Source organism: Panthera tigris, chromosome A2 (assembly GCF_018350195.1).
Source record: "Panthera tigris isolate Pti1 chromosome A2, P.tigris_Pti1_mat1.1, whole genome shotgun sequence".
Classification (NCBI taxonomy): domain Eukaryota; kingdom Metazoa; phylum Chordata; class Mammalia; order Carnivora; family Felidae; genus Panthera; species Panthera tigris.
This window is the reverse complement of record NC_056661.1, coordinates 53,469,830-53,482,296: the sequence shown is the minus strand read 5'-3', so window position 1 is coordinate 53,482,296 and position 12,467 is coordinate 53,469,830. Positions and strand designations below refer to the sequence as shown.

The window sequence follows — 12,467 nt, the reverse complement described above, 5'->3', positions numbered from 1 at the left end:
TATGCAAAATTGCTGTGTACTAGTGGCTAAATGGTGGCTATTAGTAAAACCGGGTTACTTTCTGTATAAATATGAGGACGGGAGATTCATTTACAACCAAACGACAAACATTATGCTGCTGCTGCCACCTGGCACAGATGAGGAGGGCCCTCTTATGTAGTGTGGCAACCGAGATGAAGTCCCCAGCCAGAAAGGAGTGGCAGGTTTTTATCAAGAAAGGATGCTGTATTTTGTCAAATGCTTTCTCTGCATCTATTGTGAGGATCATGTGCTGAATCAGAAAAATATGCAGCCAAGAATTCTTTATAGCAAGGCTGTCATTTAAAATAGAAGGAAAGGGGCACCTGGGTGGCTCAGTCAGTTAAGCGTCCGACTTCGGGTCAGGTCATGATCTCGCAGTCCATGGGTTCGAGCCAGCTCAGAGCCTGGAGCCTGTTTCAGATTCTGTGTCTCCCTCTTTCTCTGACCCTCCCCTGTTCAAGCTTTCTCTCTCTCTGTCTCAAAAATAAATAAAATGTTTTAAAAAAATTTTTTAAATAGAAGGAAAGATAAATTCCCAAACAAAAACTAAAGGAGTTCGTGACCACTAAACCAGCCCTGCAAGAAATTTTAAGGGGGACTCTTTGAGCAGAGAAAAAACAAAACAAAAAGACCAAAAGCAACAAAGACTAGAAAGGACCAGAGAACATCACCAGAAACACCAATTCTACAGGCAACACAATAATCACTTGAAATGTAAATGGACTAAATGCTCCAATCAAAACACATAGGGTATCAGAATGGATCAAAAAACACAAGACTCATCTATATGCTGGCTACCACAGACTCATTTTAGACCTAAAGACACCTGCAGATTGAGAATAAGGGGATGGAGAACCATGTATCATGCTACTGGATGGCAAAAGAAAGCCAGAATAGCCATATTTATATCAGACCAACTAGATTTTAAAACAAAGGCTGTAACAAGAGATGAAGAAGGACATTGTATCATAATGAAGGGGTCTATCCACCAAGAAGACCTAACAATTCCAAATATTTATGCCCCCAACTTGAAAGCACCCAAATATATAAATCAATTAATCACAAACATAAAGAACTCATTGACAAATAATACCATAATAGTAGGGGACTTTAACACCCTATGTACAACAATGGACAGATCATCTAAGCAGAAAATCAAAAGGAGACAATGGCTTTGAATGGCACACTGGACCAAATGGATGTAACAGACATATTCAGAACATTTCACCCTGAAGCAGCAGAATACACATTCTTCTCAAGTACACATGGTACATTCTCCAGAGTGGATCACATACTGGGTCACAAATCAGCCCTCAACAAGTAAAAAAGATCAATATCCTATCATGCATATTTTTAGACCACAACGCTATAAAAGTTGAAATCAACCACAAGAAAAAATTTGGAAAGACCACGAATACTTGGAGACTAAAGAACATCCTACTAAAGAATGAATGGGTTAACTAAGAAATTAAAGAAATTAAAAAGTACATGGAAGCCAATTAAAATGAAAACGTGACAGTCCAAAACCTCTGGGATGCAGCAAAGGCAGTCATAAGAGGGAAATTTATAGTAATCCAGGCCTTCCTAAAGAAGGAAGAAATGTCTTAGATACACAACCTAACCTTACTCCTAAAGGAGCTGGAAAAAGACAGCAAATAAAGCCCAAAACAAGCAGAAAAAGGGAAATCATAAAGATCAGAGCAGAAATCAGTGATATTGAAATTAAAAAAAAAAAAACAGAACAGAGCAATGAAACCAGGATCTGGTTCTTCAAAAGAATTAACAAAATTGATAAGCATCTAGCCAGATTTATCAAAAAGAAAAGGACCCAAATAAATAAATAAATAATGAATGAAAGAGAAGAGATCACAACCAACACTGCAGAAATACAAACAATAATAGGAGAATATTATGAGCAATTATATCTCAACAAATTGGGCAATCTGGAAGAAACAGACAAATTCCTAGAAAGATATAAACTACCAAAACTGACACAGGAAGAAATAGAAAATTTGAAGAGACCCATAACCAGTAAGGAAATTGAATCAGTAATCAAAAATCTTCCAACAAACAAGAGTCCAGGGCCAGATGGCTTTCCAGGGAAATTCTACCAAACAATTAAAGAAGAGTTAATACCTATTTTTTTGAAGCTATTCCAAAAAACAAAAACGGAAGGAAAACTTCCAAACTTATTCTATGAGGCCAGAATTACCTTGATTCCAAAATCAGACAAAGACCCCACTGAAAAGAACTACAGACCAATTTCTCTGATGAATATGGATGCAAAACTTCTCAACAAGATACTAGCAAAGTGAAGCCAACAATGCATTAAAAGAATTATTCACCATGATCAATTGGGATTGATGGGCTGTATGGTTGATTCAATATCCACAATTCAATCAATGTGATACATCACATTAGTTAAAAAAAAAAAAAAGAACCACATGATCCTCTCAATAGATGCAGAGAAAGCATTTGACAAAATACAGCATCCTTTCTTGATAAAAAAAAAAAACTCAAGAAAGGAGGGATAGAAGGAACATACCTCAAAATCATAAAGGCCACCTACGAAAGATCAACAGCTAATATCATCTTCAAATGGGGAAACTGAGAGCTTTCCCCCTAAGGTCAGGAACATGCCAGGGATGTTCACTTTCTTCATTGTTGTTCAACATAGTGTTTGAAGTCCTAGCCTCAGCAATCAGACAACAAAAACAAAAAGCAAGCACATCAGCAAGGAAGACGTTAAACTTTCACACTTCACAGATGACATGATGCTCTTTTGGAAAACCGAAAGACTCCACCAAAAAACTGCTAAAACTGATACATATATTCAGCAAAGTTGCAGCATATAAAATCAAGGTACAGAAATCAGTTGCATTTATAGACGCCAATAATGAAGCAGTAGAAACAGAAATCAAGAAACTGATCCCATTTACAATGGCACTGAAAACCAAAAAATACCTGGGAATAAACCTAACCAAAGAGGTAAAAGATCTGCATGCTGAAAACTACAGGAATCTTATGAAAGAAACTGAAGACACAAAGACATGGAAAAACATTCCATGATCATGGACTGGAAGAACAAATATTGTTAAAATGTTGATACTACCCAAAGGAATCTATGCATTCAATGCAATCCCTATCAAAATAATACCAGCATTCTTTACAGAGCTAGAACAAACAATTCTAAAATTTGTATGGAACCAGAAAAGACCTGGAATAGCCAAAGTAATGTTGAAAAAGAAAATCAAAGCTGGAAGCATCACAATTCCAGACTTCAAGCTGTATTACAAGGCTGTAATTATCAAGACAGTGTGGTACTGGCACAAAAACAGACACATAGATCAATGCAACAAAATAGAGAACTCAGAAACGGACTCACAAATGTATGGCCAACTACTCTTCGACAAAGCAGGAAAAGAGTATCCAATGGAATAAAGACAGTCTCTTCAGCAAATGGTGCTGGGAAAACTGGACAGCAACATGCAGAAGTATGAACCTGGACCACTTTCTTACACCATACACAAAAATAAACTCAAAATAGGGGCGCCTGAGTGGCTTGGCTGGTTAAGTGTCCAACTTCAGCTCAGGTCATGAGCTGATGGTTTGGTGAGTCTGTGCCCCATGTTGGGCTCTCTGCTGACAGCTCAGAGTCTGGAGCCTGCTTCGGATTCTGTGTCTCCCTCTGTCTCTTCCCTCCCCTGCTCACACTCTGTTTCTCTCTCAAAAAATGAGTAAATATTGGAGTGCCTGGGTGGCTCAGTCAGTTAAGTGTCCGACTTTGGCTCAGGTCATGGTCTTGCGGTTCGTGGGTTCAAGTCCCGCGTTGGGCTCTGTGCTGACAGCTCAGAGCCTGGAGCCTGCTTCAGATTCTGCATCTCCTTCTCTCTGCCCCTCCTCCACTCGCACGCTGTTTCTCTCTCTCTCAAAAGTAAATAAACATTAAAAAAAATTTTTTTAAATGAATAAACATTAAAAATAAAATAAAATAAAAAAACTCAAAATGGATGAAAGACCTACATATAACAAAGGAAACCATCTAAATCCCAGGGAACACAGGCAGCAACCTCTTTGACCTCGGCCACAGCAACTTCTTACTTGACATGTCTCCCAAGGCAAGGGAAACAAAACCAAAAGTGAACTATCAGGACCTTATCAAGATAAAAAGCTTCTGCATAGCAAAGGAAACAAGCAACAAAACTAAAAGGCAACTGATGGAATGGGAGAAGATACTTGCAAATGACATGTCAGATAAAGGGTTAGTATCCAAAATCTATAAAGGACTTATCCAACTCAACACCCAAAAAAGAAATGATCCAGTGAAGAAATGGGCAAAAGACACGAGCAGACACTTTTCCAAAGAAGACATCCAGATGGCCAACTGACACATGAAAAGATGCTCAACGTCGCTCCTCATCAGGGAAATACAAATCAAAACCACACTCAGATACCACCTCATGCCAGTCAGAGTGGCTAAAATGAACAAATCAGGAGACTATAGATGCTGGTGAGGATGTGGAGAAACGGGAACCCTCTTGCACTGTTGGTGGGAATGCAAACTGTTGCAGCTACTCTGGAAAACAGTGTGGAGGTTCCTCAAAAAATTAAAAATAGATCTACCCTATCACCCAGCAATAGCACTGGTAGGAATTGACCCAAGGGATACAGGAGTGCTGATGCAAAGGGGCACTTGTACCCCAATGTTTACAGCAGCACTTTCAACAATAGCCAAATTATGGAAAGAGCCTAAATGTCCATCAACTGATGAATGGATAAAGAAATTGTGGTTTATATACACAATGGAATACTACTTGGCAATGAGGAAGAATGAAATATGGCCTTTTGTAGGAACGTGGATGGAACTGGAGAGTGTTATGCTAAGTGAAGTAAGTCATACAGAGAAATACAGATACTGTATGTTTTCACTCTTATGTGGATCCTGAGAAACTTAACAGAAGCCCATGGAGGAGGGGAAGAAAAAAAAAAAGAGGTTAGAGAGGGAGGGAGCCAAAACATAAAAGACTCTTAAAAACTGGGAACAAACTGAGGGCTGATGGGGGGTGGGAGGGAGGGGAGGGTGGATGATGGGTATTGAGGAGGGCACCTGTTGGGATGAGCACTGGGTGTTGTATGGAAATCAATTTGAGAATAAATTTCATATTAAAAAAAATAAATACAATGATTATTATTGGACTCAAAAAAAAGATTTAATGAGATTAAATCTTATAAAAATTTTAAAGGCTACACAAAGCACCTACCTGCTCAATTCATTTTCGTTTTCCCTCCTTTTTAAGGAACGATTTAGATATTACAGCCTGGAAAATTTCAATCCTCTGTTTGCTAAGCAAGAGACTCCTTCCTGGTATGTGTTAGAATTTAAGTTCCTTAGAAACTTTCCATTATCAGTCAACAAGTGTTTCTCTAAGAACTGATGAAACCAATGCCTCATTAATATTTACTGGCCTAAATAAACGGCTTTTATGAATGTACACAAACTGCTCTTAGGTACTTATTACAGATGGAGTGGATCTTAATTCAGTTGAGTCGGCTTTACTTGGAATTAAATCATCAGCAGACTGGGGAAGTCAGGGGAGGGAGCAAGTATGTCCCTTGAGGTCTCATTAGTAAGTTTTTACTATCAGAGCAAAATGGAGGGAAGAGTTTAATGAGGATTTAATGTCACATCACTAAATCTAGTTAGAGCCCAAAGCATTATAACAGAAAAACAGTTCTCAGTAACAGATCTCTAAGAGGCAGATCTTTAAGTCAGCTGTGGTATTACCATTCTCAATCCCTAAAAAGAACTCCTCTGAATCACCACAGAAGGGCCGCCCGTGTTCCTAAGGACATTTATGGAAACACATTAAACTGCAGAGTGGTGCACCAAACATGGGTGATTCATTCATAGGAAATCTGCCAAAACAGAACTGAGAAGCAGAGCTAGGTCTCACTGCACGCTCCCTGAAAACTGTAACACCTCTCTGGAATGTCCTCTGGAACCAAGCAGCTTCCAAGAACACAGAGCAACCTCACCTACCTCCCAACACTCTTGCTTTTCTTCAGGGAGTGTTTGGGAGACAGCAGTGGACAGCAGCCCCTTTTCTTGTAAAAAGCACCGAACGGAATACAAGTGGTCACCTACTGGGACAGTGAGCTGACACCTAACGCTCTCTGCCTACTGCTGCTGCCTCCCAGGGCAGAGACACTGCCTGGCTCCTCCTGGCCTCAACTATCCAGCCCACCCTCCTATTGATGCTTGTTATGGTCCTCACCCTTCCCTGACACAGCTGTCTGCAGTGCCCTGGTGCCACCCGGTAGAGAGACAGACTCCTGGTAGATACTTATAGATGTGCCCTCCACAGTCTAGCCATCCTGTATTGCCATCCAGGACTGAGCTGCAAGAAAGAGCCCATGCTGTCCAGTGTCCAAATGGCAATCCCCCATTTATCCTTTAACCTCCACGGATACTACCGACCTTGTAAAGTCTTCCCAGCTATAATTAGTAATCATAATTATTAAGCATCCTGGGTAAAGGATACTAGAGGAGCAACACTGGCACCATCCACAGACTGCACTGAATGTAATTATTTCTGGGCTACCTTTAGAACCAGAGTCATAGTCTGTTTATTTCTGTATTGTTACTACTAAGCTCAGTGCCTGGCACACAGGAAGTACCCAGTGAAAATTTTTGCAAAATTGACTGCAAAAGAAAAGATTCCAACTAGCTTTTATAAGTAATTTAATTATAATTTACAAGTAATTTAATAACTTAATAATGATGATAATGACAAGAATAGCATGTGGTAACACTTACTGAGCATTTTACTATATATCAGGCACTGTGCTGAACCCATCACAAGCAGTAGTTAATTCCCAGAACATCTTATGAGTGAGATGCTATATAACCCTCATTTTACAGAGAAGAAATCAAGGACCAGAGAGCTCAAGCCCTTAGAGAATGGGTATCCACAGTGCTGTCCAGAACTTTCTGTGATGATGATGTTCTACACCTGTGCTATCCAATACAGTTGCTACATCCACAAGCAGCTGCTGAGTGTGTGAAATGTAGCTGGCGCAACTGAGAAACAGAATTCTGCATTTTGCTCCATTTTAATTAGTTTAATAGAATAGTCACATGTGCCTAGTGGCTATTGTCTTTGACAACAGACTAAGCTATCTCATATAAAATGAGATGAAGTAAATAATTCCAAAAATCCTTTCCTGGTCCATAAGGCTGTACCTTTGGCTTCACTGTGTGGAAGGAAGTACAGACAAGGAAATCAAGAGAATATGGAGACACAATCATTTCTCTGTGGACATGTCTATGAAGTTACCAATGTGGATGCATTCAACACACATTTCCTGAGAATGGTGCTAGACACTGCTGAGGCTACCCAAGACAGGCAGGAGCGCTCTTGGGGAAGAGGCACATGGGTGCAAGGAACGGGTGCTATCTTCCAGGGCAGAAAGGACACTTCTGTGAACAGTATAAACATAAGCAAACAAAGAGGGACTGAACAACAGGTGAACACAGCATAGAGGAACTTTAAATCAGAGGAAAAATTTATGATGCACTTAAAAAAATTTTTTTTAATGTTTATTTTTGAGAGAGAGCAAAACAGAGTGTGAGCAGGGGAGGGCAGAGAGAGAGAGTGAGGGAGACCCAGAATCCGAAGCAGGCTCCAGACTCTGAGCTGTCATCACAGAGCCTGACACAGGGCTTGAACTCACAGACTGCTAGATCATGACCTGAGCTGAAGTTGGACGCTTGACCGACTGAGCCACCCAGGTGCCCCAGATGCAAGTTTTAGTGAGTCACTTTTAAGCCAACTTTTGGGAATGCAGCTATTCCATTAAGAGAACATGTATTAGTAATCCTACAGAAGGAGATATCTAGAATCCATTTATGTAATCAGCAGTCATTACATGACTTAAAGCATGCATCATAGCTTATTAAAAGCTGGCGAAACTCCACAAATATACTGAAAACCACTGAACTGTACACTCTATCTATCTATCTATCTATCTATCTATCTATCTATCTATCTAGAATATGGAGGAAGGGAGAGAGAATCCCAAGCAGGCTTGTTAGTGATGTCAGCGCAGAGCCCGATGTGGGGGCTTGATCCCACAAACTGCAAGACCATGACCTGAATCAAGATCAAGAGTCAGGGGCTTAGCCAACTGAGCTACCCAGGCACCCCTGAACTGTACACTTTAAATGGGTGAATGGTATGGTACATAAACAGTATCTCATGATATAGGGAAGTCCCCCACCCCCAAAATCTTAGACTTGATGAAAGGAAGGCTAAGGAGTGAAACTTAGGCAGGCCTACTTTGGAAGCTGCCTATGGTCATTTCAAGACCGATTTATAACATTCAGTTACTGAATACTCACTTGCTGAATTACAGACAGAATTGCATTTATAGGTGGGCTGCATTTACAGGTTGCCCAGGCCCTGAGACCAAGAGCTGAAAAAATAACATGCAGGAAACATACCTCTTCTAGGCTAAGTTGCAAATACTCCAAGATCCGATATGGATTTCTTCTGCATATTAATCTCTTTTTTGGTGCCAACTGAAGACAGAAGAAAGAAAATACATAGAGAACAAATGAAAGGACTACATGTTACACAGAGCAGATTGCATTTTAAAACAAACATGCTTCTTATAAATTTCCCAATTCACATTTATTGGCTTAATACTGTTAAAAATATAGATTTTTATTATTATTATGTAGAAAAATAAGTTTTAGGTTTTCTACGACTAACATTTTCATTTATTTCTTTTTTCCCCAAGAATTTTTCCCGCAATTGTGATCCTTTTGTTGGTCTGTTTTATGTCCTTCTTTTCACTGACCTGTACCTCACAAGTGTGTGCCTAGGTTCTTAATTAGACTTCACCATCTCATTCTGAAGCGTAGATAGCACTTCTTCAAATGGTGTTTCACGTACTACTTAGCCATTAGATTTTTTCATTTTTAGCTATTATAGACCATTTCAGGGCACCTGTCTCTGACTGTGCATCCATCTTTGAAGTGGCTCTGGGTCTGCTTCCCAGTGCTTCTCCTATGCTGGCTGACTTCCATACCCGAGACCCTCTGCTACAGCCAGACTCAAGACTACATGTACTTACCACAACACTTCTTTTTATCCCACCCAAGGGAAAGAATATTATTGCAGCTGCTTTAATTTATACATTAAAAAAAAAAAAATTAAGTTATTCACAGACTTGAAGTTTTAGTAGAAACAGCCCTCGTAACTACTGAGCCACCAGGGCTGGGATGCAGTGCCTGCGGATTCTGACTGTCTCACCACCTCTCACATGCCCTGAGTACTTAATATGGGCCTGCTACCAGTTCCAAGTAAGGGACACCCTGGTCATCCCATATCTGCTATGGGCCAGAAATAGATGGTTCTGGAGGAAGTGAATGATTTTCTTCTTGAACAATGCAGGGCTGAGGGTGCTGACGTCCTGTAATAGAAAAGCTGTTATCACTTTTGACTCCCCCAAAACCTAACTACTAATAACCTACTGTTGAATGGAAACCTTACCAATAACATACACAGCTCATTAAGGCATATTTAAGTATTATATGCTGTATTCGTACAATAAAGTAAGCTAGAGAAAATAAAATGTTATTAAGAAAATCATATACAAAATACATTTATTGTACTGTATATTAAAAAAAAATCCATGTATAAGTGGATCCATACAGTTTGAACCCATGTTGTCAAAGGCCAGTTATACTCACTTCCTCACGTGGGGCACATTCCTTCTCGCTCACATGATACACATCTTCCTCTACCAGCACATACTCATCACTGGGCCCTCTCTCTCTGGCACAGATGAGATCCACTTGGGGACTCCTGTCCCCAGGCTGAGTGTCACGCCGGGGGAGAACATCTTTGCTGCAATGAACGTGGGGTGGGGGGCAGTGCTGCAGTGTGGCAACCTCTACCAAGTGTTCATCCAAGCCATCTGGAGTCAGTGGGTCAGGCCCTGAGCTCTCTTGTAGGTGGTCTGATTGCTCGTTAGGACCCTCCAGGTCTAGTGACTTTTCCGAGCCCCCATTCATCACAGAAAATTCCTCTTTATCTGCAACACCTTCCATTTTGGGAATGGTTTCAGAATTAAGCTCATCATGCCATTGAAATTCTTCATTCCTTTTTATACCAGGGTGCTCGAGTGGTTTTGTGTAATCCTTGAGGATTCTGTGCACTGTACTCTCATCCTGCCCCTGTCTTTGCATGAGCTTTGTGGCCCATTCTATACTACGCTGATACCTGCAAAAGGGAAATAATGTCAGTAACACTTGAATTTTTTTTTTTTTTAATTTATTGTCAAGTTGGCTAACATACAGTATATACAATGTGCACTTGGTTTTGGGGGTAGATTCTCATGATTCATTGTTTAAATACAACACCCAGTGCTCATCCCAACAAATGCCCTCCTCAATGCCCATCTCCCATTTTCCCCTCTCCCCTGCACCCACCCCACTCGTCAACCCTCAGTTTGTCCTCTGTATTTAAGAGTCTCTTATGGTTTGCCTCCTTCCCTCTCTCTTTGAAACAATTTTTTCCCCTTCCTTTCCTTCATGGTACTCTCTTAAGTGTCTCAAGTTCCACATATGAAGTAACACTTGAATTTCAATATTCAAAAGACAACACAGCATGCAAAAAAGATGGGTAGGCAGTATGCTGAAATGTTTATAGCAGTTTTTCTCAGTGGCAGGCCATAGGTAAATGTTTTCTTTATAATTTTTTTGTGCTTTCTTATTCTAATTATTTCTAATAAGCATGTGTTATTTTTGTTTTTATTATTAGAGCTTCATTTAACTTTTTGGTTTTCGAATAATTTTTTTTATTTGAGAAAGAGAGTGAGCGAGTGTGTGAGTGGGGGAGAGGGGCACAGGGGGAGAAGGAGAAGGGAGAGAGGGAGAAGGAGAGGGGGAGGGGGGAGAGGGGGGGGAGAGGGGGGGGAGAGGGGAGGGGGGGAGGGGGGGAGGGGAGAGAGGGAGAGAGAGAGAGAGAGAGAGAGAGAGAGAGAGAGAGAGGGAGGGAGGGAGAGGGAGAGGGAGGGAGGGAGGGAGAGATCTCAAGCAGGCTCCTTGCTCAGCATGGAGCTCAACATGGGGCTCGATCCCACGACCCTGGGATCATCATGTGAGCCAAAATCAAGAGTTGGATGCTCAAAAGACTGAACCACCCAGGTGCCCCTATTTTTCTCAATTTGAAAAAAAAATTGACCCTAGTTTAATGAAGTATGAAAATTTATGTAATTTAAAACTGGTAGGCCAAATGATTTAGGTAAATATAAAGAGAATAGGGAGTCATCTGTCAGGATTTCTTTTACATTATTCTCAATTTTGGATATCACAATATTTTCTGAAAAATATCCCACTCACAACGTAAAGAGCTTTTGTTCAGTATTGGAGTGAAAAATGAGGATTTTAAGTTTATTTATTTATTTTGAGAGAGAGAGTGCACAGAGACAGAAGTAGAGAAAGAATCCCAAGCAGGCTTCGCACTGTCAGTGCAGAGCCTGACATGGGGCTCAAACTCACGAACTACGTGATCATGACCTGAGCCCAAATTAGGAGTCAGATGCTTAACCGACTGAGCCACCCGGGAGCTCCAAAATGAGAATTTAATAAATAGTTTTCATAGTACCTACTAAGGTTTCCACTACATAGGAAAAGAAATGATTATGGTGCTATACATATAGCCAAGCATCCTAGCAGGAAGGGCCCTTTTTCTCAGAATAATTTCTGAAGCATATTTTGGTGAGGAAATACCTGCTTAGTTCCTCAAATGTAAAGGCAACCCCCAAACATTTCCCAAGTTACATAAAGTCATAGGTAAGACAACAGGGTTCTGTCCCGGTGAGATGTCACCACATGACAACGCCACTGGAACACTTCCGTGTGGGCTCAGACCAACATACTGGAAAATCTCATCATCAGAAGGGCTAAAGGCAACTTTCTGCCTCTACAGCTGTTAGCCTGATAGCACTTAAGAAGGCATGGTTTGTTGAAAGACAGGTAATTTTACTCTTCACCTTGAGTATTTTGCTTTGTGTAAGGATAGCTGAATATGTCATAAACTGCTACATCTCACACGCAATTGAACAAGGAAGCGGGCTGTTATATTTAAGAGATTTGTGGCTGCTTAACCCTGACCCATGAGAAGAATCTCCCAGCTGTCCACACCCTGTTTATCCTACATGGGGATGAACATGCCTTCCTACGTATTGGGAATTGTATCTTAGATTTAAAGGTTAAAACCTAGCAAAGCTATTTTCACACCTGAGAAGCAGGGTGACATCGCGATTACATGCATGAGCTCTGTATTGCACATTTCACATTCAGCCTGACTTTGTCACTTGTAATTGTTTGACAAAGTCAATTACTTAACTTCTCTATGCTTGTTCCCCCACCCAGA

General features: G+C 40.6%; 1 protein-coding gene across 2 annotated transcripts in view; it reads right to left on the bottom strand.

The window, feature by feature from the left end:
* TSEN2 (tRNA splicing endonuclease subunit 2) overlaps positions 1-12,467 on the bottom strand; it is a 49,559-nt gene that overhangs the window by 17,203 nt on the left and 19,889 nt on the right. For both annotated transcript variants that reach the window (XM_042979530.1, XM_007075443.3), the window contains exons 5-6: positions 9,779-10,310; positions 8,525-8,602 (exon numbers count right to left, since the gene is read on the bottom strand). In XM_042979530.1, coding sequence (XP_042835464.1) covers positions 8,525-8,602; positions 9,779-10,310 — 610 coding nt within the window. The remainder of the gene's footprint in view (positions 1-8,524; positions 8,603-9,778; positions 10,311-12,467) is intronic.